The sequence below is a fragment of the Trachemys scripta genome, chromosome 7 (genome assembly GCF_013100865.1).
Source record: "Trachemys scripta elegans isolate TJP31775 chromosome 7, CAS_Tse_1.0, whole genome shotgun sequence".
Classification (NCBI taxonomy): domain Eukaryota; kingdom Metazoa; phylum Chordata; order Testudines; family Emydidae; genus Trachemys; species Trachemys scripta.
This window is the reverse complement of record NC_048304.1, coordinates 110,135,449-110,162,498: the sequence shown is the minus strand read 5'-3', so window position 1 is coordinate 110,162,498 and position 27,050 is coordinate 110,135,449. Positions and strand designations below refer to the sequence as shown.

Genomic DNA, 27,050 nt, shown 5'->3' with positions numbered 1-27,050 from the left:
AACCATTTATAACTTTTTGCTTTTATTTAAATGTTTTCTGAAAACATTGATTACAACCTTGCCTCAAGTTCACCAATCAACTTCAGCCACGAAAATTCAATGTTCTTTGAAATCCAGAATCCTAGTGGCAAGGGGTAATGTAGTGGTTGACTTTGGCAACTGGAGAGCATGGTGGATTACAACATAGTAATTCATAAAAACAAAATGGTGCAAGGGGCTCTTTGGTGCCAAAAAAAATGAAAGGTAACTGTCACTGGTGTATTTATGAATGTTATTGAGAAGAAAGCAATCAAAGTATAAACTCTTCCTCATGGTACTATGGAATCATTAGTCTAAAGACACTGGAGACTCCTGTACCTTGAGTATTCTGCAAAGAAATATCAATGTTAAAGAAAAGCTGCATAAAAAAACAAACAATTAGAAGAAACTAATTAACTGAAAGAGAAGAATACTGTGGCTCTCAGGAGGAGGAAAAGTTAGGGCTCATCAGTTAGGGCTCTGTCCCGCAGTGGGCATATCAGACTTCTAAGATCTGGGTGCTGAGATCTTGCAGGATCAAGGCCTTCGTTTTCTTCCCAATTTCGATTGGGTGTTTATGTGGTGATGTAACGGCAGCATCAAATATTGAGTAAACTCATGAAAGAACATACTGCTCAAGTCACAGTACAAACTCAAAACACATCAACAATTTTACCGCTTTAGTTATATTCCAACACCTAGCCATAAGGAGAAACCCCACACTTCACATGGAAGCAAATAAGCCTTAAAGTAACTTGCAAATTCAAATAACTCAGGATTCATTAAATTTTTTTAACCAGATAAGCGTTATAAAAAGTCAGACTTATTTGTGAAATTTTTAGACTACAATGGATTAGCCGATTTTCGCTTAAAGATATACATATATACAAAATTTAGACAAATTTCTATCTTGAGTAGAACAGCAGGTATAGGAGAAACAGAGAGATAAAGGGCCAACTTCTGCCATCACAAGTACTTGGGGTTCCACATTGACTCCAGACACTATTGCATGCATCAGAGTTGCATATCTGTATCTGCAGTTATAATTTAGCTCACTGTCTAGTTTCTGTTAGAACCTCTTCCTTTCAACTTGATCCAAGAGATAAGGGTTCTATAAGTGATTTGGCTGCAAAAGGAATGAATAAACCATTTGATTATCTAGAACAGTAAGATGTGTCGTCATTTTAACTACTTGGCTAGATTTGTAATATTAAAGCAATTTTCCATTTCAAAATCCTATTCTAACTTGAAACTAAACTAATATATATGAAAGAAATAGAACAGACTAAAATATTCAGATTCTCAGACTCTCTTCTGGAATTATAACCCCTTTAAATGCAACAATCCATTTTGAATGCAAGTTTACTTCACTGGACTACCAGAGCATGTCCTATATGCTTTTTTAAAATCAGTGCTTGTCTCAGCATATTCAAATATACAGCTGAAACATTTGCACCCCCTAGCTGTCACAGGTAAAACACAGTACTTATAGCTAACTTACATTCATTTTCAACTTCAAATTTATTGAGGCAGTTTATATCAATGTATCCATAAAATAATTCAGAAATAACCCAAGTTTACCATTTAAACATCTTCATGATTTATCCATTTACACACTCAGTACACAAACAACCCAGCCTCTGTACAGGTTCATCACATGCAAACCACCCATAAAGACAAAAACTTTAGTTAAAAATAAGTCACAACTCAGTGTACTGTTTCAACTGTATCTCCATTTACCAAATGGCACATTGAATATTTTGTAAAATAAGATGTTTTTAACAATCTTGTTAAAAAATTCTTGGGCAAAATATTTCTAGACTTAAAAAACATCCCAAGATTTTTCAAAACACTCAAGATACTATACAACTTATAATAACCTTGAAATAGGTTTACAAGGTTAACGAAGGTATTTACATACCCAATAATGTAAAGCAAAAAATTCAGATTTCTAATGACAAAATGTGATGCATTAAAGATTTATGAAATTAAAATTAAGGCTCTTTGTATAGTAATTTATGTAACTTTACATAATAGCCAACTTTGGAAATGTCAGTCTTGCACATTCTTGTCAGTCTACTGCATTTAAAGCAGTAGAGTATATTAAGTATTACTTTGAATAATTACAAGCTACTTCTATGTTTGAGCATGCTTTTGAAACATTGTAGTTATTAAATATTTACAATGTGTAGCCTTCAAACTAAGTAAAAAGCACAAGTATGATTGCCTGACTAATACAAACACCATACTTGCAAAAACATTTTTGCTTCTCAAAATTAAATGCAATTACTACAGTTTTAAAAAGCAAACCAGATTTGAAAAGTTTTAGTATGTGCCTGAATGTGGACAGCAAAATTTGCTCAAATAACTCAGACAGTAATGTTTTTCAGCTTAGATTGAAAGTTTATTTTGTATCAGACTTCAGCTTCTTTAAGCACATAGAAAAATTAAATATTTAAAAAAAAAATATTTCCAAGAGCATGTATGTTTTCTGAATGATGCCCTCATGTGTTGAAAAACCACTACTGTCTTACAGGGTGTAATGAATGGTCCACAGTTAAATTTCAGGATTTGTGTTTAACTGAAAGCAACTTACTGTGTTTCAAATGTCATTTCTCTTAAAAAGCACAGGGATGTAAAACACTGAAGACAGAACAAAAAAATGGAATGGTAATCTAAGGATCAAATTCATTAGCCATTTATCCTACTATATCAAAATTTGTAGTCAGAATTGTCTTTATTGACTTTATTTTAGTTTTTGTACACAAAGAAAAACATGTTCATATCCATCATGAACAAAAACTTAAAAAGGCAGAACTAGAAGACATGTGTGTTCTTCACCAAAGCAAAGCTGTGCTAAAGGTTCCAAACATTTCCATTTTTAAAATAAATATTTTCTTCTTCCGGTGTCTACATTCCAGTCTTCAGAGTATCACTGGAAACTGAAGCCTATCATGAAATACACACGTTTAAACAGAGTCCCAGCTCACTGCGTTTGGTAACTTGCCATACCATATCCAGCTTGATTAGGTATTACAGGAGCACCTTGTCCCTGGGCAGGCTGAGCACCAAATCCACCCATCCAGGCAGCAGATGGAGATTGGCTTTAAAAACAAACAAAAAAAAAAGCAAGCCAATCAAGTTATTTACAAAGAGATGCAAAATCTGATATTGCTTCTGTTACCTTCTACTCCTGCCAAGTTCAAAAGCTTCCCAACTTCTCACAAAAATAATGCACATACAGGAAGATTTTAGAGCAGGTTCTTCTCCTAAAATATGCCTGCCTTTGGAAAAAACCACAAGCCAAGAAACCTACATACTAGTTGCACGGATTAGCAAGCCCCAAAGCAGAAAGGTATTGTTCAAATACATACAAGGGAATTATTAAGGAAATCAATTTTAAATGCCCCCATTCAAGTTAAACAAAACAGACAGAATTTGGTTTAGCTCAGACGGAGAAGAAACATTTCATTCGTTTCAAGAGCTCTCCGGACCCTGTACAGTTTTCTTATCTACAGGAGCTGATGACTTGGCAACTTGTTAGCATTTGGAGAACTTAATTTTATAAACTCAGCAATATGTATTGCACCTTTTCCATTAATATTCAAATGCAAGAAATCCTTTATTATATTACATTTAAATCTAAGTTAATCAAGTTAGACAGATTTTGTGTAGTACTTAAATATAAATTCTTGCTGTAGCCATACTCAAGTTTCTCTGGCTTTATTTCAAATGGAAATATAAATGCAACATAATCAGTCTGAAGCCACTTAATTGAAGAAACACACTTGGGTACAGACAAACAATATCAACTTTTCAGCTGATTTTACAGCAAGAGTTAACATTATTCCAAGAGCTGTGCAAACTTCTACCAACATCACTGATGCATATGTATAAAAAAGGAAAACATAATGGAGAAACATCTGGGTGAGAGAGGGGGAACATGCTGATAAGTCAGCAGTGAAAAATATTACCGTGAAATCCTCAGGAGAATATTACAAAAGTAAGACAATTAAAAAAAATAAAAAAAACCAAACAAAACACCACACGTTCTGGACATATATTTTAAATACTCTTAAGAGCGGATGAATGATCAGTTATGCAGTCCATGCCCTTCAGAGTTAATATGCCACTTAGGTAAATGAAATTCAACAGACTTAAGCTTCCTAGTGCAGAGGGTTTGGTCGGAAAGGCTTGAAGCCAAGAGCACTCCTGATACCAAATTAATCTGAAGTGAGGATCACTGAAGAGTTAACATTTCTGGAGAACTGCAACACACCTTTTTTTAAATATATGAAACAAGTATAATCACTTACTCTACTCCAAATCCCTGTTGATTCCATGCTTGACCATACATTCCGTAAGATGGTACTTGCCATCCGTTGGCCATATATTGCCCATACTGCTGTGGATTTCCATAGACTTGACTCCATTGCCCCCACTGACTGTAGTCAACCTAAGCAAAAAAAAAAAAGAAAAAAAAAGTTCATAGTACAACTCTTACAGACATATTAAATTTAAGGTTTCTGGCAAGGGCAAAACCTTTAAATCTATGGAGTTACAATTCTTTGCTTTAATTATTGAAAAAAGAATTGCCTTTGCAATAAGGAATTTAATGTTTCATTACCACCACAAAATATTTGACTGGGGATGGAGTTAGTCTTCAGTAGCTCAATTAACTAGATTTCAGATATTTCCCAAAGCTGCTTCCCATCTTGAATCATACAAGAAGTTATGTTCCTACAAAACCGCAAGCCCAACCCGGTAGTGTACTGCAATGAACACTACCAAAAAGACCACACCAGGCAATTTCACTAATTGTCTTACATTATTATTAAATTAGTAATTATCAATGGGGAGAGATAATAGGCTTACACTTAACACAGCTGGCTTATGCAAAAACACTTACACTACTAAAAATAGATTTAAAATTTAATTACCTGTTGGAAGTTTTTAGTCATATCAGGGGATTCTTTACCCCAATAGCATTTAACAACATGTCCTTCAATTGTAGTTCCATTGACTGAAACAATAGCATGTGCTGCACTTTCATGGGTTGAAAACCTAGAGATAAGATAGAAATGAAATTAACACTATGTTTTACTATAATTGATAGTGCTATTACTTTAAAGAACTGCGACTGCATGCGTGCATCACAAGTAGAACTGGGTGAAAAATTGTTGACTGAAACTCTCCTCCCCTTCTTCCCCCTATCCCCCAAATACAGATTTGGGTCAATCAAAACATCTGTGAACGCGTGTTGAATTCACCAAATTAGTTAAAAAAAAAAAAAAAAAAAGAAAGAAATCCAAGTAATTTTGGTTAGAAATTTACTTCAATTTCATTTTTATTAACTCAAAATCTAAACAAGTTTTGAGGTTTTATTGATTTTTTTACACTTTTCAGTTTGCTGAAAGTTTAAAATGTTTTGTTTTGGGTTGACCCAACCTTACCCCCAATGACCATCAAATCAATAAGAAAGATATTCAGACAACTCTAATCACAAGAAATGCAAAAAATCTTACACCAAATTGTGGCTGCCTTTGTAGGCCTTTATTTTCTGAGGAGCAAATACCCATAACCTTTAAAGCTTCAATTTCTCCTACAAATGTATACTGCAACGAGAGCTTTTAATTTAACAGCACTGCTAATTCGAGGATATGTTACAGAACAATACATGAAATACTAATATATTAAACAATCGTAGATTTAGTTTAACAGCCTTACCTGACAAATGAGTAACCTTTTTCTGGAAAAACTCTTATTTCCATAATCTGTCCAAATGGTGAAAACGTCTGCCTCATAAGTTGATCTACAACAGATGATATTTTCAACCAATTCATTAGCAACCTTGGGGCTGTAAACGCATTAGTTGTTTAACACGTCTCCCATACCCCCAATAAAAGTGAATCATACCTGTTAGTCCAGAGGCAATTCCTCCACAGTAAACAGTACAATTTTTTGGACTTGACTGATTTACTACATCTTCAAATCTCAGTTGCTTCGTGCTATCTATACATAGAAAGGGTCATTTTAAAATATTAAAAGAGGATTTGCTCCAATAATTTTATATAATTACAAAATTATACATTTGACAAATCTGCTCAATATTTTAAGACAAATCAACAGGAAAAATAAGAACAATCATGATTTAATATACTAGGCCTTTTATTCCTGAATATCTGGGAGTCAAACACATACTAACTTACAAGGTAAGTGAATTTGATGACTTAAGCGTATTGCTAACTGAACATTGTAACGTCCAGCATAACAGTACATGTGCTGGAGAGCTAATACAAGGTAAATAAAAGCATCTTACTTTCTTGTGTACTTTTAGGAGCAGGTGGTTTTCGTGTTGCCCAGTTAGTTCTGATTTGACGGCCGCCCAACCACTGGCCTCCCATGTGCACAATTGCATTTTCTGCATCCTGAAGGACATCAGAATTAAGACTCATTCAACATTCATGGACAAGGAGAGAAGATAGGTAAGCCTACTACTTTTGAGAATGTACTCATTTGTCATTGGGATTAATTTACATATAACAGCAATACCAGTTACTAATAAAATTACTGCAGTTTTCAAGACTTTGGGCATTTAATATATTAAAGCAGCTACATCATAAAATTTTGCAGTAACATTAAAATCCAGTAATGAAAAAATTACTTCACTAGTGAACTGCTATTTCCAATGCACAGAATACACAACAGAAGACAATGGAAGCCATGTATATAGCAAGGATATTATAGCTAGACAAGCAAACAGAAACAAAGCCTATAATTGAATACCCAGTGGTCTCCTGATCAACATTATACAAAGGTCATATGATTACCAAAAGCAATCTTAACTAAAATAAATTAAACCAAAACATAAGAGTTTAGTTTACAAAGCTCAAATAATAATTAGTCTCTTACCAACAACTATATGGGAAATGTATGCAAAAACGCATTTAACAAACAGATGGAAAGTAACAAGAACCTATTATACTTGGATATAGAAAAACTTTCATAATTATGAATTTTGTTGATCTTATTGCTTTATCTAGAATATTCATAATGAATACGTTTCTGACCCACAGATTACCAGTGTGACAAATTATGTATCAAGAAGGAACTGCTGCAAAAGGGTATTGCATCTTCATGTTCAAAACCATTATCAACTTGGTTGCATATTGGTTAAATTTTGGTAGTAAATGGTGATGTAAGAGGAAATACTACATTCTGAGAAGGCAGAACTGTAGGTAAGAGGAATTTGCAAAGCTGAGATTGGCCCCACCTTCTCTACCACCCAACCTAACAATCTCATGTCACCCATTTTTCCCTGCTATAGCCTCCCATTTGCCCCTTCGTGGTATTCAACTTACATCACCTCTGAACGCAGTCCAACATTTACAGAGCCATAAGAGCAAACATCATCAGACAAACATGGAAAATAAACACAGCCAACAGCCTGAACAGCTTAATTCAGACGTAATTCACAAGTGCACCCTGAATGCAGATACTTTGAAGGAGGAGAGACAGGGTCACATGGCACACAGCTTGGAAGACTGTTTCAAAGTCATGGGGGCTAGGATAGGTTCTATCTCCCTGAACTGCAAGGTGCAAAGCTGAATACGTGGGTGGAAATTGGGAGGAACTTAAAGACAAAAGCAGGAACAGAAGCAGATGAGATATAACAGTGATCCTGGTCCTACAGTGTGCTGAGCACTTTCAAGACTGAACAGCACAAAGCACTCAGAACTTTGTACGTTTGGCTCTAAGTGTTTCATGTTTTTGGAAGAAAATAAGACTCAAATATGACAGAGAAAGGGAGGGATACCAGAGAAAAGCAGGCGGGCACATGCAGGGAGTATTTTTTAAAACACTTATTTACACTTAAAATAAGCAGTGGCTGATCTACATAGACTACCGCTCAAGAAAGTAACAAACCCAGCCTTTTTTTGGTATTCTTATCAGTTACAGTTTTGTTGTTGTTTTTTAATTAAAGTATCTGGTATAAAATTATGTGCTCCTATTTGACACTAAGAAAATACCAAGTTCCAAACTGAACTGTATTTTCACTGGTACACTCTTAAAAAGGAACAATCACGTAATTTAGGCTCTATATAAACAGTCTCAGCATTTTTTCTGCAGGGCTGGAAACCGAAACAACCTTATGATAATGCAAGAGAATCAGAAAATAAAAAAGATTTATCTACTTTTGCTGTCTGTATTAAGGAATGCCAATTAGACAAAGCATAAGCGGTAAAATGTAAACTAGGGTTTTAGTGTTTTCAATTTTAATAAACCAAGGTTTCTTAATATTATTTTCACCATGGAACGTCCTTTTAACTATGAAATCACTGAACTTCATTCAACATTACAAAAATGAAAAAACGTTGGAAGTATTTCACATAAACAAAGCACTAGACGTATGTTTGTTATAATCCCAAGCCCCTGAAATATTTGTACATTTGTCTCTTTTTCAATACACAGAACAAGCTTAGGAAAGCAATATGGAGGAGCTATGTAAACAATCCCTCAAGTACTTCTGTATAAAAATAGCTCTGTTTCTCATAGCTACCTTGTGTGGGCAATTCGTTTCACAATATGTTCTCAGATATTCTAGTTAGCATATGGTATAACTTAAAATTACTCTTTATAAAAAGCACCTTGTTGCCATAAATAGTGAGGATGTACCATTAACTATGGACACTATTTATTTAATATAATTCTTAAAAATAAGATTTTTAGCTATCCTATTAAAGGGCTGGTCAATGTAAGTCACTTCTGTCTGGACTATTTTTACCCATTACTACTATATTTAAGATTACTGGGGGAGGGGGGGGAATCTCTTCACTGTTACCTTTTCTTTGACAGGACTTTGTTTATAGTCAATTTCAATATTTTCCCCTAAATGATCAAATCATTTCCCTTAGGAAAGGGATCCCTAGTAAAGGTATCACAGCAAAAGAGGCAGGGGGAAACTTTTTTTAAAAAATGGGGGGGGGGGGGAGAGAGAATCTGTAAAATTACAAAAATTGGCGGGATGACTCTGGCAGGATTAGTACCTGAAACTTTCAACTTTATTTTTTTTTTTTAAATATAGATGACTTCAAGTCTCTGCTTTGCATAAATACTAGTCTGTATAGAGATTATTCCTGCAGTGTGGTTACTCACCAGTTTATTATAAAATGATACAAAACCATAGCCTTTTGATTTTCCAGTTGCCATATCTTTAACTACCCGTGCATCCCTGTGAAAAGAAGCACAGCTATATGAGGGAATTATTATTAACCTTCAAAATAAAAACTAAAAGGAACCACACACACTGTATTGTGAGCATATTTGTTTTTCTTTTTTATAAATTCAGTTAGCCCTAAAACTATAGCCATTCCTGAACTCTCCCTATTGCTTCTTTACCTGTTAGAAAAAAGCAGTAGGACAAAAAAATAACATGTAATAAACATGCAACCTATCCACATAACCTCTTCTGGCTAAAACTAAAATGTTCAAATTCGAAGTTTAAAAAGGAACAAAGTTTCCTTTTCTAAAATTCTATTAGCTAAGGTCCTCTAAGGTTTACTGTTCTATAAATTACTGTAACAGTTCTATCTACTTTACCATGCATTTTCTAAATAGTTAAATGTCTCCTGCCTAGTGATACAAAATATATGAAATATTAAAAAATTGAAAAAGAGGAAAAAAAATAGGAATTAAAAGGCATACATGGCCTGGTTAACAGATTTCTTTATTTTTCTTGGTCAATTCTCTACCATCATTTTGGAGTTTGGGCAGCTGTAAATTTTGAAAAATTGACATTTTCAGAAATTTAAGAAAGGATAATAAAACTAACAACAATGCTAAGCACACCAGTACGAAAACAACAAATTTACACAGAAATTTTTAGTGAGTAAGTTAAAATGATTGGAAATATAGAACTGCACTGAATATAGAATGTTAAAATGTAAATACTAAAATATGTATATATAAATAATGTATAATAAGAATAAATAGAAATGAGAAAAAATCTACAACTGAGTTCCAGTGTGCACAGTTCCTTGCAGTTAGCCTTCAAGATCCTGTCCATTCTTATGAGCAATTCTGCAAAATAACCAGAATGCTATTACTTTTAATTGTGACTTGGACTTTAGAAAAACTGCAGGTCTCAGGTATAAATATAGACTGAGAAATAGAAACCTGTATTCTTTTTATATTGATTTTTAAACAGTACTACTTACCACATTTAGAGATAAAAAGCAAAGTAAACAACAAAATAGCAGAAGATAAGAAATAAGGTTTATGGTACATTTAAAAGTGTACAGAGCAAGAAAAATGAGAATTTTTGTTCTTAGCAGAAATATAGTCCTGTAAAGTAGCACAAAAAGTTCACGTGTAACTTTTTTTTAAATTTTTTTTTAAGGATTTTACAAAGAAAGTTATATGAGATCAATGTACTTTTTTGAAGCCACTACCTTATTCAAAGAGACATACATGCTTTAGCACTTCAAGAATTCTTGTAATGTTTAACATGTTCAATTAAAACACAATTGATGTTTTGAAAGCTAACCTTAAATATGTAATATAGATAGGTATTTATCCCTTAACTGGCAGAAGTGTGCACAAATATAAACACAGCATTTTTTCATTGAAATATAGCACTTTTAACTTAACCCCCCTTCTATTAATTGAAAAGTTATTTCATACTTCAGGGAAAAAAACAAAACTTACATTTATACAAGATATGTTCACAACTTAGCTAAGTTTTACAACTAGCTACACTTACTGCATCACAAAATTACACCTTGATATTTACCTGCTTTCCTATACTGCCTATAGGCAAGTCTGATGGAATACACACCACTTGTCATTTTTGAAATCACTATTCTGCACGCAAACACTAAACAAAAAAATTAGTCACACTAACAAAAGCTGTTGATGTGTTATTTTTCTGGTTATTCAATTGAAAACTGGAATGACCTTTATATGTAAATTAGGTTAAAAGCATACTGCTTTCAACAAGATTGGAGAACAGACTTCATTAAATGTATTTATAAACATGTGATGCACAACCTGAAATAAAGACATCTCACCATCCACCCCAATATAATGAAAACCTTATCACACAATCTGCAAAAAGATGAAGAAATACTATTGCAGACAAAAAACAAACTTATGCTAGAGTTTTCCCTGAACTGATGTTTGCAATATTGATTATGATACTTACGATATTTTACCAAAAGGAGCAAATGCTGACTTGATGTCTTCTGTTGTTATTTCTGGACTTAAATCCCCAACAAACACATGGAAGTGATCTGCAAATAAAGCATTATCTAATCAAATATTTAACTGCTATCTAGCAATTTAACTCCTTGCATACTTCTGAGAAAGTGAGTTTGAGCAAAGAACTGGGATCCAGGAACTCCTAGGAAATTTAATTCAAGGATTCCATCAGACATTCAACAGTAATTTAACTTCTCCACCTCAGATTTTTAAAAAGGCTCCAGAGGTGATCCTGTCAATTACTGGCCAGGAAGTCTAAATGCAGTACCAGGCAAATTGGTAAAAACTATAGTAAAGAACAGAATTATGAGAGAGACGGATGAACATGATTTGTTGGGTAAAAGTCAACATGCCTTTTGTAAAGAGAAATCGTGTCTCACCAATCTATTAGAATTCTTTGAGGGTGTCAACAAATACGTGGACAAGGGGGATCCAGTGCATATAGTGTACTTGGACTTTCATAGAGCCTTTGACAAGTTCCCTCACCAAAGGCTTTTAAGCAAAGTAAGGAGTCATAGGATAAGAGATAAAGGTCCTCGCTTGGATCAGGAACTGGTTGAAAAACAGGAAACAAGGGGCAGAAATAAATGTTCAGTTTTCACAGTGAAGAGAGGTAAATACCAGGGTCTCCCAAGAATTTGTACTGGGACTAGAACTGTTTTCAAAATATTCATAAATGGTCTGGAAAAAGGTGTAAACAGTGAGGTGGCAAAGTTTGCAGATGGTACAAAATTACTCACGATAATTAAGCCCAAAGCGGACGGTGAAGAGCTACAAAGGGCTCTCACAAAACTGGGTGACTGGGCAACAAAATGGCAGATGAAATTCAGTGTTGATAAATGCAAAGTTATGCACATTGGAAAACAATTCCAAATATAAATACAAAATGATAGGGACTAAATTAGCTATTAACTCCAGAAAGAGATCTTGGAGTAATTGTAGTTCTCTGAAAATGTGCTCGATATGCAGTGGCAGTCAAAAAAGCTAACAGGATGTTAAGCACTATTAGGAAAGGGACAGATAATGACAGAAAATATCATAATGACACTATATAAATCCATGGTACGCGCACACCTTGAATACTGCATGCAGTTCTGGTTGCCACATCTCAAAAAAGATATATTGGAATTGGAAAACGTACAGAGAAGGGAAACCAAAATAATAGGGGTATGGAATAGCTTCCATATGAGGAGAGGTTAAAAAGACTCAGGACTGTTCAACTTAGCAGAGACAACTAAGGGGGGATATGATAGGGGTCTATAAAATCATGAATGGTGTGCAGAAAGTGAAATAAAGAAGTGTTATTTACCCCTTCACATAACAGAAGTAATTGGGGTCACACGATGAAATTAATAGGCAGCAGGTTTAAAACAAATATAAGAAAGCACTTCTTCACACAACGCACTGTGGGAACTCATTGCTGGGGATGTTGTAAAGGCCAAAAATATAACTGGGTTCAAAAAAGATTTAGGTAAGTTAATGGAGAATAAGTCCATTAATGGCTATTAGCCAAGATGGTCAGAGATTCAAGCCTATGTTCTGGCTGTCCCTAAGCCTCTGACTACCAGATTCTGGGTCTGGACAAGACAGGATGGATCACTCAATAATTGCCCAGTTTTGTTCATTCCCTCTGAAGCATCTGGGATTGGCCATTGTCAGAAGACAGGATATTGGGCTACATGGACCATTGGTCTGACCCAGGATGGTCACTCTTATGTTCTTTAGTTTCTACCATTTGTAAAATAGAGTAAAATACAGGGAACCTTTTAAGACTTCAATTGTAAACACGAATGTGGGTATTTCTGCTATTAAAACTCAGCATGAGAAGTAAAATACAATAATATTTAGACATTTGTCACTGCAACCTATTTTTACACTAATCTTTATACAAATATTTCACAATGTAATACTGTGGAATTACTTACTGGATGTATCTTTTTTCTGGCTACTCGGCGTTGTTGCCCAGTTTACTTTGACCTCCTGAAAATAAATGTAAGATTTAGCATAAATTCATAAAACTAGAAATTAATGTACACTCAAAGGCCACTTACAAATATTAACCTACACAAGTTCTCCCCCAATAGAAAGAATAAGAGTTTTTTTAAGGCATCAGAGGATGTATTTTTTTAAGCAAGAGTGTGATTAATCGTTTTCAGTGAAATTCTTCACATCATAATTTATATATTTGACAAATCTAATTTCTTAAACCTTAGCATTTTTATATACAACTTACCTTTCCCAAAATTTTTCTCCCATTCATAGCAGCTAATGCAGCAGCTGCATCTCTGTGTTCATAAAATTCCACAAAGCAATAAGGGTCATTGCTTGTATGCTGCAAAACAGAAAATCCAACAGAAGAGTTGACCCTTCTGCTATCGGGTTGCTGAGAAGAAAATCCAGGAAAAAATATTACTTATAGCTAGAAACTTTAACAATGTTATTTCATTAGTATCAGATATAACCTTTAAAATAACATTAAGAATGTAATACATTGAACTCTAATTTTTAAAATTGAACTCTTTTTGAAGATATTTCAAATGTGGACATTTCTTATCAAAGTTAAATCCATTTTTTAAGTCTTCATTTAGCATTAGACTGCTAAGCTTAACACATACTAAGTTACCTTAAGGTTACCTGCAGAGGGGAAAAATGGGTTTGGGAAATTCTGCATCTTTAACACATACAAAGAAAGCCTGAAAGGTTTATCATTTCACTCCTATCCCCTCCAAGTTTTTCTTCTTTCTCCTCCTGATTGACAAAATCTTTCCTTTATTTGCCAAAGGACTCCTTGGTAGACCAGAAAACTGGAGTGGGAGATCTCTTAGCTCCAACAAGTGAAAATATTGAATCTTGTCAACAGTTGGATGCAAATATCTTTTGAAGGAGTCAATAAGTTAATAGTAAAGTGTAAAAGTGACTAAAAATCCTCTCTTCACAACTGGTCAAGCTTTAATCTCGATACTTATGATATCATAATGCTACATGGTCTCCTATCATCCATAGTGTATGCTACGAACTGCTGGGATTGGAAAGACCTGAAATTGTAATGTAAAATCAAGCAGACAAACCTGTCGGACTTTCTTTAGACATTTTGAAGCAGGGAAAAAGAAGGGTACAAACAGCCCCATCTGCTCTTCAGGTCACTTTTAAATAATACTAATTGCTAAACAGTTTTATTAAATACAACAGCGATATTAAATGTAAAGAAAGTCAATGACTTCTGAGAAGCCAATCAAATTGTAATCATTACAGTATGAAATTCAAACACTAGGTTTTAAGCTTTGTGAAAAATGTTTGCAGTGTGCACTAAGTTGGAGTTTTACACTGGTATATCTGCATTACTGATATAGCATGTACAATCCCAGGACCAAAGAGCTCATAAAGCAAGGTCTGAAAAACAGCTAATTTAAAACAAAATTAAGTTCACTGCAAGAACCTTATTTTCCCTTCTGCCTTCTTTCAGATGTATAGCAAAATTTCTGTTGTAAATTAATTGCTAACCCACCGTGCGCTTGCACAGCAGCACTTTCTCCAGTAATGCCACCAAAAATGTGGAGACTGGGTCTTTATTTCACACTGCTATAACCGTTATTAGCCAATATGTTGGTTCATATACGAAGTATCAGATACAAAGAAATGCCTATTTAAGGGATAATATGTGCTCAAATATAGTTTCCAGAGGGATATAAAGGAAGGCAGTCACTCACCCACATCTCTAATATTGACATAAAAGAACTGGATAGTCTGGCCCTAAAGTAGCGCTAAGGGACAATAAAGAGGACAGAAATAGCCCCCCAAAACATGCTCAGTACAGGGCATCTACCAACTGGTACAGAGCCACCACATAGTCTCTACGCTGGCCATCTTCTCAGCCCTTGTGATAGGGACACGTCAGGAGGAGGACAGGATGTGGCTGGAGGCTTTGGGAAGCAAATCTTAGAATTAGCACAGTCTCATGACTTCTCTAACCACCAGGAATGGGGTAGGTGCCCAGCTGCCCCAGAACACCACAGATACAAGTGAGGTTTAAAGCCCCCTATCTCTCTCTCCCCATCACATTCCTGCTGCATGAAGAGGAAGAATGGAGGAAACTAAGTATCCATAGTGCATGTATTTGAGTTTATTCTTCCATTAGAACCTGCGCAATTTTCACCCTCATTTCAATTAAAGGGCCTTTTAAGGAGTGATTTTGGATACCTCAGTTTTTGGGTGTCCAATTCAAGATACCTTTAAAGGTCCCAATTTGCAAAAATTACTGAGCAGCCACTCTCTGAAAAAAATCAAACCCATTTAGGCCATCTCAAGATGGGCACCCAAAATCTCTAGTCATTTTTGACTATTTGGTCCATGTCTTCTACAAGAGGGATAACAAAAATGGAAGCATTGAGAAAAAAACTGAGAGCAAAGGAAGTAGCATGCTAATTAGTCCTGGAGAAGAAACTATGTACCATCACAGATGGACACATTCAATACTATCTCCACTGGGGGAGATGAGAGATAAGTTGGTGACTAGGTCTTGAGCAAGATGCTCTTAAATAGGAGAGCTAGTTTAGTGTCTGTGAAAAGATGAGGACTAAACACTGATTTTAGAGAGAAGGACAGAATAGGCAGGTGCAGCTCAACCTGTATACAGAAGTATAGTTTTGCCATGTCTTCACCTGCAATACACCCACTATTCTAGTTCTGGGAAAGAGTGTGCCAGTTGAATGTGAATTATGTACTCATTTTCAAGGTGTACAAATGGAAACAAGTGTTTTAAGGCACCTATTACTCAAACTAGGTTTGAAATGCATTTCCACAAATTAAAGGCTGTTGTACTGACCCACTGTACCACCAGCATAATATTTCAATCTAAATATGAATGAGATGCAACTACCACAGACATTTGCAGTCTATTAAATACAATATAAAATACAAGTGTTAGCATGTTGTTTGTAGTGAACCACCCTAACAGAAACATCATACATTCCATTTTCTGTTTTCTCTCAATCTGAAAACTCAGACAAGACAAAGATGCCAGTTAATAATTTCTAAAAGCAAGCATTTAAATTTGGTATTACTACAGGCCACCGAATTCAGGGTGAACTTTGAATGCACACACACTTTAAAGGCCATAAATAGGCACCGCACATTTGGATACTTTATTACAGGTGAAACCTGTAATTTGACTAAGAAAATGGCACTGATTCTACTCTTATTGAGCTATTTTCTTTCATATTAGATAGCTAAATCAGATAACTAGTAGACTGGCTGAAGAGTACTGGGTCAGTGAAAGATGCTGGAATATCTTAATCCTTCATCCATTCTAGATTATTTATTGACAGCTGCTAAAGTCACTGGGTAAGGAAGCGAACATGCGTGACTGAGAATTTATCTACAGTAGATTTATTACTATAACTCCATTTAACCATCCATGGTTATTAAAAATGTAGAACTATAAAGACTGGGTTAAGATGTCTGCAGTGCTAGAAATTCCCATTAAGTTGTCATGAAACCAAAGGATGCCAATACTCAATTGTACAAGCTGAAGATTGTCTTGGAAGGAGCTTATTCCTAAAGAGTACCTGGGAACAAAAACTCAGATGACAGCCTTTGAGCACAAGCTGACAACTGCTGAGTCATGCATAGTGTTGAGTCCAAATACATTGAGCCCTGCGCAGATACAAAATTACACTCGCGGATTCGGATATCCGCAGATATAAATCAGTATCCTCAGAACTGCAGAGCTCTCACAGGAACCGCAGAAGCAAAAGGAGCAGAACGTGGGGCTGCTGCTCCCATTAGCCAGCGCCCTGCGCCAGTGGCTCCTCAGTGCGGCTGGACTGCTCCCATCCCTGCCTACTGGGGTGGGTACCAGGCTCACTGGCAGCTGTTCCTGGTCGCGCTCTTGTGTTCAAGTGGCATGCACGCCCCCAGACAGGAGACGCAGATAGCTGCGTGGAAGGGCCAGGGCTGGGGACGGTACGGAGGAGGAGAGGAGCTGCTGGCGTGGGCATTGGGTCCTGGGAGTGGTGGCCCCACGTTCTGCTCCTTTCACCGCTGCGGCTCCTGGGAGAGCCCAGTGGTTCCGTGGTTACCGATTTATATCTGCATCCGTGGATATAAATTTGTATCTGTGCAGGGCTCTACAAATACAGTTTGCTTAGGAAGCTACATTCTACCATATACCAGAGTTGCAGAGATATGCTGCCAATCTGATTTTCTGCATTTTTATACAAAACCAGTATGCTATATTTGATACCATTTGGAAATGGAAGGCCTTACCTCTGTTATCATTTTACAGCTTTTGCATGGTCCAATCTGGCTGAATAACTGAAGTATAAGTACTTCAGTCACATCTCTGGAGAGGTTTCCTACATAGCTACACAAGGAAATAAACAACATTTTAAATCCAGCAACTTTATCTTCAAGTTTATAATAGATTATACAATTTCTATGTAAAACCTCTTTTTAAATATCGCACACTGAACAAAATATTTTACAATATTTGCATATGAACTTATTCACAGTTACTAAATTAACAAGTTTCCTAAATTATAAGATTGGCAATGCAACTGAGATCATGAAACTAGAAACAGTCATGTAATAGTACAAAGCAGTATTACTTTTGTCAGCAGCAACAAAAAGGGAGATCAGGCAATCAAGTTGAGAATGATGTTTAAAATCAAGTTTTGGTATCCACTGACTACCTGCCTAACACGATTTTGAAGGGTAGGAAAAATTATTCTTTTATATATTCAACATCATATTCCTTAAAATTTTATTGATATATAACTCAGCCACATGTGAAGATGACAGGTTCTCATAATTAGAGAGCTCAATTATTTGGTTCTATTGCATCTAGTCATTTGGGGGGAAACACCACACCCGAAAACAAGCAATGTAACTTAGAGGGTAGTATAGACAAGGAGTATTCCATTAGGTGTCTGTTGTAGTAACTGGGAATTCCAGAGGGAGGGTAAATGTATTAAAAAAAGTACACATGCACCACATACTTTTGCAAGTTTTGACCAAAAGTCATTCTCATACCAACTACTACACTGCCCTTTTCCACCCCCTTTTTTTTTTTCCGACTTAAGAACTTTTTAGTACTTACACAACCTTCATTATAATTCCAAATTTAAAAGTGTATCAGTTGGTCAATTTCAGGTGAAAAAAGTTTCCTACTCAAACTCCAACAGGAAAGTTCATCTACTTTCTTCAATACTGAAAGCTATTAGAGAATCTAGAATTCACCTCCACAAAAGATAAAACCATGTCATGAAAAACTGCTGAAAATCCACATTTTCTAATTTGAATGATCAAATTTCAGTAATTAAATGCACAGGTATGGAACTGAATTTATATGTAAAAATTGTACAAAGATATTTAGTGTGTTCATTTGTCAATCAAGCCTCCAATCTGGAGGACAGTAACATTCACATCACGTAGGTATATTTACAATTTAAGAGTATCACAGTACCACCCAACTTTAAGTATTCAAGTGTGCCTGTTAAATCACAGACATTTCACATTAATGTATCACTTTCAAACAACTTCACTATGATGTTTAATTCACATGGGTAAAAATGAAGGCAGAAATATACTAAGTGAAAGCCATTTAAAGTCTGTTTGAAAAGTTGCTTCCTTCAACTAACAAATGAGAAACATCAAATATCTTTAAAATTACTTTTTAAACACTTACATTTACTCTCTTGTCTGTTTGTTACCTTTGAAAAGCCTGAAATAAACTCTCTGCCAATGTTATAGTTTCCTATTGGTCAGTCTTCTACTCCAATGGCGCTGAAATCAACACTACTTACTTGATTGGTTTTGCACCAGTACCACACAAATCTAAATCAAGAGAAAACCTTTTAGGTTTAAAAACAGCATTTGTTAACTACTGTTTCAGTGAACGTAATGTATTTGTTTCTCTAATCTCTCAATGAGGTCTTAAATTTTAATTGGGGTCCAGAATAACTTTTTTAGATATCACCTGGATATAAACTTTCCTATTTAGAATATGTATGCATATTTACAAAGTAAATTCTATATATGGTAGAGAAAACTCACTATCAGAAACTAATGGTTCATAACATTTTAGAATAAATTTCACTGAACAAACAATTTTTTAAAAAAAGCTATCCAGACAAACCAGCTATTTGGATGGATGGATATATACACACACACACACACACACACAAATATACAGCAGCCAACTACACAAACTCTCAGACCTACACTTCTGTCACTATTTGTAACACCGCTGCCAATACATATCACATCTTTCACTGAATTACAACATAAGATTTAGAACTTTCTTCTAGGTTACCTAGCCACAACAACATGAATTGTCTTTTCAAACTACATAAATATATGCCATACTAAAATTAGTTTAAATTTAAAAAAAAATAGACTAAACCAGGGGCTGGCAAACTTTTTGGCCTGAGGGCCGCATCGGGTTTCGTAAATTGTATAGAGGGCTGATTAGGGGAGGGGGTCGTGCGCTCCCCCTCCCCCCGGACTCCTACCCCATCCAACCCCCCCATTCCCTGATGGCCCCTCTGGGACCCCTACCCCATCCACACACACCCGCTCCCTGTCCCCTGACTGCCTCCCGACCCCCGCTATCCCATCCAACCTCTCCTCTCATTCCTGACAGCCTCCCTGGGACCCCTGGCCCATCCAACCACCCCTTCTCCCCATCCCGACTGCCCCTGGAACCCCCGCCCCTGACTGCCCCTGCCGCCCCATCCATCCCCCCTCCTTCCTGACTGCCCTCCGGGACCCCTGCCCCCATTCAACCCCCTGTTCCCTCCTGACCGCCCTGACCCCTATCCACTCCCCTGCCCACCACCCCAAACTCTCCTGCACTCTATCCAACCCTCACTTCTCCCTGCCCCCTTACCACGCTGCCTGGAGCACCGGTGGCTGGCAGTGCTACAGCCACGCCGCTCGGCTGCAGGTGGGCCACGCCACCGCCACCACCCAGCTCAGAGCACCGGTCAGGCTGGGCTCTGCAGCTGCACTGCCCCAGGAGCTCACAGCCCTGCCGCCAAGAGCATTGTGCTGGCGGTGGAGTGAGCGAGCGAGCTGAGGCTGCAAGGGAGGGGCCAGGGGCTAGCCTCCCGGGCCAGGAGCTCGGGGGCTGGTCAGGACGGTCCCGCGGGCCGGATGTGGCCCGCAGGCTGTAGTTTGCCCACACCTGGACTAAACGATACTTAATGTTTCAAAAATCTGCAGACTATTCAGAGTCTGAACCCAAAATTTAACCTTTGAGGATATTACTAGAATCAGACAAAAAAGATAACCTCCAGATTATAAATAAAAAAAATCCTTGTCAAGAAATAACCCTTATTTTTATAGGACCTACATAATGAGCACTTGTGTTTCCTCTGCTAGCGCTGCAGCAGTATAAGCTAACACATTCCCAAATGGTGTACATAGTCCACACTCATCAATTGCGCTGCACAAACAAGATCCTAAACACAATGAAGTCATGTTGGCTTCATCTCCATTGACTCAAAGAAATGAGGGAAGAAGACATTTGCAATACAGTAAAAGATCAGAAAGAGCATCATTCCAAAGTGTATATTAATACGTGCAAAAACTATACAAAATAGAATCTCTTTTGTGCTGGCAAGAAACTAGAGAAATCATTCTTCAGGAATTAGCATAAGCTTTACTCCACACTAATTTAATAAATTTCCAAAAAGGACAGTAGGTAGGTTTATATAACTACTAAACCTTCTGCAAAATGATTTTTAAGAACTTGCTATAACTCATGTTGCAGCCATTTTGTAGGCTGCTTCCTTATGGAAAAAAGTAATACTACTCTAGATTTGAAGGAAGTGTAATGCTTTATTGGCTTAAGAACAAGTTTTTTAAAATTCCCTAAATGCATATCAGATACTTGCATCACTCTATATTGTAGTGTTTTCCTTCAACTTTCAGTGTTATAAAAAAAAATAGGCAAAAGCAGTTAACACTATTCTCAAATTGCTACCATTCTGAAACTGCAGTACTGTAGACTCAAGTACATCTATACTACAAAAAAAAAAAAAAAAAAAAAACCAACAACAACAACTGCAGCAGCAAGTCTCAGAGCCAAGTTCGACTGACTTAGGCTTAGGCTATGTGGCTAATAATAGCAGTGTAGATGTTCCGTTTCGGGTTGGAGCTGGGTTTCAGAGCCCAGGCTCCATCCCAAACAGGAACGTCTATAGTGCTATTTTTAGCCCCTTAGCACAAGCCCCATTACCTCAAGTCAGCTGACCCATGGTCTAAGACTCGATGTTGTGGTTTTGTTTGGTTTTGCAATGTAGATGTACCCTCAGACCAATCTGTAATATGATGTTAAATAACATAAGCATAGCAATATCCGCAGAGTCCAGATTTCTACAACTACATGAACAATTTGGCCATGCAAACTTATACAAGTTTGGGCCAGTGGGAGTTAAAGATCAAGATTTAGCTTTAATATTTTATGCAGTCTTTGTACTTAATATTAGCACTGCCCCCACTATATTCAAAGATGACTTAAAACAAAATACAAATATCAAACAACTTTGGTGTAAAGTACTTAACTATCTCAAATAGCCAGGGTAAGGAAGACATTCAATACCTTTGGAATTGAAGTCTTATGTTACCAAAATCCACTCCATGAAGCCACAAAACACCAGCTTGGCTTGAGTGGCAAGCCAATAAACTTGTGACTTCACAACAGCCAGGGAAACAGCTACTTGTAACATGCAGCCAGCCTAGAAAGGTTTTTTAATATAAATTGTGTATAGTTTAAAAGTTGTACTATGTATTTAGACTATAAAAACTAAGTTTGCAGAACTATGCAATATGTTTTGAGCAAAGCAAGTGCTTTTAAAAATACCATTTTCAAGGTCTTCCAAGCTTTTTATATTATTATAACCCACAGGATAGTAGTATGGTTTTGCAAAACTGAAACATTATACAGTAGAGAAAGGCACTTATTATACCTCTCTAGGCTGTCTCCTTAATTCATGGGACATCAATATGCTGTGGCTTCCATGCACATTGACATATTTGTACAGTGTGTTCACTTCTATAAAATTGTGGCACTTGCATACTACACTGATGGGCATAGTTTAAAAACCTAGACCAGATACTGGAAGTCCAAGACATTGTACTACTGAATGATTTTGACAATGTCTACAGACCAAGGACTTGTCTTCACTATCGGGGTAAGTCGACCTAAGTTTTGCTATTCCAGCTACGTGAATAAAGTAGCTGGAGTCAACGTAGCTTAGATTGATTTACCCTGGTGTCTTCACTGAACTGCGTCGACGGTAGACGCTCTCCCATTGACTTACTTTAATCTTCTCAAGGAGCTGAAGTAACAGGGTCGACCATGGTCGATTTAGCAGGTCTTCACTAGACCCACTAAATCGATCCCTGCTGCATCAATTGCAGCAGTGTGGATCTCCCCATAGTGAAAACCAGCCCCAAAAAAACAATATCTGAGGTTCACAGATCCTGTTAAGCTAGTAGAAGAAAAATCCTAACAGCAGAGTACACCAACAATCAACTAGGCTGAGGATCAAAAAGAGCTCTATGGGGGTGACATGTTTTTTATTGCTGTACAGCAGGCAAGTGAGGACAACTATGTTCATAGCTATTTCTTTTTGGCCCATCAAAGTTCTTCTAGGTTCTACTTTAAAGGAGGATACTGAATGTTTGCGGGAAGGGGTAAGAAAAGGGGAAAGTTATATGGTGAAAATTTCACAAATTCTAACTCTCTGACTTGGTCAGTGGCATCATCTCACAGATACTGCTAGTGAGCTGCAGGAAAAGAGGAAATGCTTTGGAAATTCCATATTGTAGCTTCCAGAAATGGAAGTATCTATAAAAAATTTAAATTGAAAAGAAATTACCTTTATCTATGAGACTTGGCTTTAAGTGAAGTTTGAGATTCAAAGTTTAACAGTTTTAGCTCAGTGCCCCATGGATCAGATTCCACATTCCGAAATACATAATTTGGCATAGTGGGTGATATAACACCTTTGTGTACAGTGGTGACTATTCGAAGACTGCTAATATGGAGAATGAACAACTTTAGTGTGCAAAAAGGGCAGTCCCAAGTCAGAGAACAGATCATTGGCAGGAATCACGTTCTAGCTTCCCAGGAAATCAAAGTAATAAGACTTCAGTGTCTATTGCTTGTGAAGGATAAGGATCTGACAGACTTTACAAGAGTACGTTTGATTCCAACTGAAACTTTTGTATCAATAAGATGTGTTATTAGTAAGTTCTAAAGAACTCTTACCAAAAGAGCTTTTGAGGCCTCAAAAACTGTATTAATTTTTTGTTAGTCTAATATATTTTATTACTGATTTCAGTCTCAACTAATGTGACGTTGAGGATAAATTTAAAAGTACTTTTTTGCTGTTACTTTCTATATAATGTTAATAAGGAAAGACTTTGATCAGAATCCAGGCACCATTATATGAGGCACTGTAGAGGTAAACATAGTTCTCTCTTCTTTACCATACTGCTATGTTATGCTGAGTTATAAAAATAAGCTGACAATTTATCAAAATACTACCATTTCCTTTGACAAGTAAGCCAACAATTTTTTTCAGATTTATATAAAAGCCTGCAAGCTGTGAGAGGTTAAATGGCCTTTATTTTCTAGTATTTCAGATACTTTTAACCCTTAAGAAGTCATTAAACACCAGAAAGCAATATAAACCACTTGAAATACTGCAAAATAAGTTAATACTGTAGGCAATTAATATTTAAAACAATTACTTAGGACCTAATGCCTTTGGGTTTTTTTTCCAATTAAAACATTTGATCCCTAACTTGCAGGTGTCTATAGGATAAAAAATGGTAACACACAGTATTTTCCAGTGTGGGATAGATAGCTCAATGCTTTGAGCATTGGCCTGCTAAACCCAGGGTTGAGAGTTCAATCCTTGAGGGGGCCACTTAGGGATCGGGGGCAAAAATCTGTACTTGGTCCTGCTAATGAAGGTAGGGGGCTGGACTCGATGGCCTTTCAGGGTCCCTTCCAGTTCTATGAGATAGGTATATCTCTATATATTTTATTTTTTATTTAGAACTTCTGAGATATATTTTCTCTGATAAGTGAAATACCACATGGGCACAGAACCGTGACACTTATTTTATTGACCACGTGATTATACAATTGATCAATTGGGTTTAAAGATAAAATACCTACTACTTACTTTACAAAAAAAATTAGAGTTCAATGTGTATTACTATTTGGTACTAGATGTCAGTGAGCATCTTGTTCAACTGAAAAGGCATGAATATTATACAGTAACCTTAAAAAACCCACAAGCTGAGCATTTAAGTGAGAATCCTAAATTTAAAAACATTATTGGCATTTCATATGAAGCTAGAGGTGAGTGGAATGTCTAAGCAATTCTACAGCAGGATTTTTGATATTATTATGCAAGAGAAAATTTTGTATTTTAAGAAAAGCACTTACTGTATATTAACTTCACAAATTAAGCAGAGATATAATCATATGTGATTATTCAATCTTCTTCTGCAGCTCTTCTGAAGTGTTATTTCAGACATCTTAGCACAAATATAATTTGTCATTAAAGGGCTAGGGGTTAAACTAGTTCACTTCCTGATACCTCAATCAAAAGTATAAACTACTAATTCAACACCAGAACTTGACAGCAGCAGCAGTAAGAGCACATTTAAAACTTAGCCTAGTTCTAACTTTCCCAAAAGTTTTTTGTTTTTGTTTTTAGAGGGGAAGTCAGGAGGATATCTAATTCATTAAAAATAAACTAAATTAAACCTCACTGTGCACCTTAATCTTTCTCCTTCCCCCACTTTAAAAAAAAATAATTCTTAAGATTATTCCCCATTGTCATAAGTGAATTCCAAGTCCCTTTAGGCAGTCAATATCTATTTCTAAAAGTTATTTGGGGTAGAAGGACTCAAAATATGCACCTCAAAGAGCAAAGGCAGGCCTGGTAATTGTTATGCTAAATCAGGAATAATCAAATCCAACTTTTGTGGATTGGGGAAGAGGCGGGAGAGAGACAGACAATATCACCTAGAAAAATAAAATTGGTTAGAGACCAATTTTATTCCCAACTCAGTCTGCATTTTTAAGTGTCTTAACAACCCAAATTAGCCCCCAAAGGCCATTTCAAAGCTATTTTCCCAAGGCAGGCAAAAGGACAACCTCTTTCTTGCCCACATGTACAGTCTGAATGTTTTGTATTTCATATAGTATATACTGTTCTTCACAAAACTGGCAGAGGGAGCGGAGTTTATAAACTAGTTGAAAATAGTTTGAACAAAACTTATTTTATTTAGACTTTTTAAAGCAAATATAAAGAGCGCCTATTTATACTTTCCAGGTACCCCCCATATAACTTTAAAATACAACAAAATATTCCAATGTAACCAAAGCACAGCCGATTTCAATATGACTATTAGCAAACTAAGCAATTCAAAAGCTCACATTTGTTTATTTTTAAGGAATTTTTGTAAGATTAAGCTCATTTGCTTAGGAGGAAACCTTCAAGCTGTTAGTAAGTCACCACACACTGACACAAAACTCAAGATGTAGTGATTTCTCATGACAGTGTATAGCAAAAAAACATACTATACAAGTACGAGAGAAAAAGATAAACGACTTTTCTAAACCCCCAGCTTTAGGGAAAGAACCCTCTTTCACAATGGTCTTCACCTCAACCCAGGAAAGAAGATGAAACAATGAACATCTGTTTCATGACACCACAAACTAGAACCATGAGGAATCCATTTACCTTGGGGTAGTTGTGGGCATTCTTCTGCCACATATACAATTCAGGTGGGTGAAGGGAGGAGTTTAGTCGCAATAACCTCAAGAGTACAATAAAGAGCATGCCTTCCGCGAAACTGTCAGCCATTGATTATGCACCCCATTCACGATTCTGGATGTCTCCAGGGCCTCCCTCTATACTCACACGGCTTCTGGCTCTCCACTTCCCTCCCAAAGTCAGTATCATCCTGACTAGTTTCCTCCTCCTACCTCACTTCAATTTTTGCACTTTGCCTTTCAGTTGCTGGACCCTCCCCCCCCAGTCAATATCCCCCCCCCCCCCCCCGTCGGTATTTTACTCCCCCCCCCTCCCCCCCCTCCCACTACCCGGCCCCCCCCCCCCCCCCAATATCCTCGGCCTTCCTCCATCCCTCCAGGTTTTGTTCTCTCCCCCGAAATTCTCCCCCCCCTTCCCACTTTCTGCAGTTTCCTGTTCCCTCCCTCTTGCAATCTCGGTCGCCCCCCAACTCCCGTCAACATCTTCCACCTTCCCCTTCCTCTCCCCAGTTTCTGCGGTCTCTCCTCGCCCCCCCGTCAATATCCGCCTCCCTCCCGCGGCCAGGCCCCTCATGTAGTGGCAGCACGTCCCGCGCCGCGCTCTGAATTCCCTCCCCACCGTCAATATCCTCCCTCTAGTCCCCGGCGTCCTCCAAACCCGGGTCCACCCGGGGGCTGCTCCTGGCCAAGCCCCCTGGGCCCCCACTCCCCGCCCGGCTCCGGCTCCCTCTTCACTCACAGGGTCCTGGGCTGCCCGTCGTCTTCCATCCCGGCGTGAGGGCCGTTCGTAGCTGTCTCCGGGGGGCGCGCTGGGGGGGGCTCCGCCGCGCAACGAGAAGGCAAGGTGAGGGCCCCAGCTCCCCTCGCTCCGTCTCGCCCCCGCGCCAGGTCCCGACACCGCAGTCCGAGCAGGAGAGGGAGGCAGCACTACAAAATGGCCGCCGCCGCCAGCCACTCAGGAAGCCGC

At 37.3% G+C, this 27,050-nt stretch overlaps 1 protein-coding gene across 4 annotated transcripts; it reads right to left on the bottom strand.

The window, feature by feature from the left end:
* Positions 1–27,050, bottom strand: TIAL1 (TIA1 cytotoxic granule associated RNA binding protein like 1). 4 transcript variants are annotated; one of them, XM_034775437.1, is made up of 12 exons: positions 26,823–27,050; positions 17,542–17,638; positions 13,511–13,660; positions 13,203–13,257; positions 11,222–11,309; positions 9,175–9,250; positions 6,338–6,446; positions 5,935–6,030; positions 5,746–5,830; positions 4,959–5,082; positions 4,335–4,474; positions 1–3,122 (listed from the first exon to the last, which is right to left on the bottom strand). In XM_034775437.1, the coding sequence occupies exons 1-12, from the start codon at positions 26,849–26,851 to the stop codon at positions 3,005–3,007; spliced, it is 1,167 nt and encodes a 388-aa protein (XP_034631328.1). In that variant the 5' UTR covers positions 26,852–27,050; the 3' UTR covers positions 1–3,004. The 4 variants fall into 4 exon arrangements, with proteins under 4 accessions (XP_034631328.1, XP_034631329.1, XP_034631331.1 ...); XM_034775438.1 differs by having other exon boundaries at positions 13,511–13,609; XM_034775440.1 differs by lacking the exons at positions 13,203–13,257; positions 13,511–13,660; positions 17,542–17,638; positions 26,823–27,050 and adding an exon at positions 9,724–9,792 and having other exon boundaries at positions 11,222–11,237.

What these genes read in the sequence shown, in the direction of transcription:
- TIAL1 (XM_034775437.1), bottom strand. Translation starts at nt 26,851, where the DNA reads ATGGAAGACGACGGGCAGCCCAGGACCCT. An exon ending in CCAGAAAAAAGATACATCCA is followed by an intron (nt 11,310 to 13,202) that starts GTAAGTAATTCC and finishes CTTTATTTGCAG; the next exon opens with ATCACTTCCATGTGTTTGTT. An exon ending in TCCTAAAAGTACACAAGAAA is followed by an intron (nt 6,031 to 6,337) that starts GTAAGATGCTTT and finishes TTCTATGTATAG; the next exon opens with ATAGCACGAAGCAACTGAGA.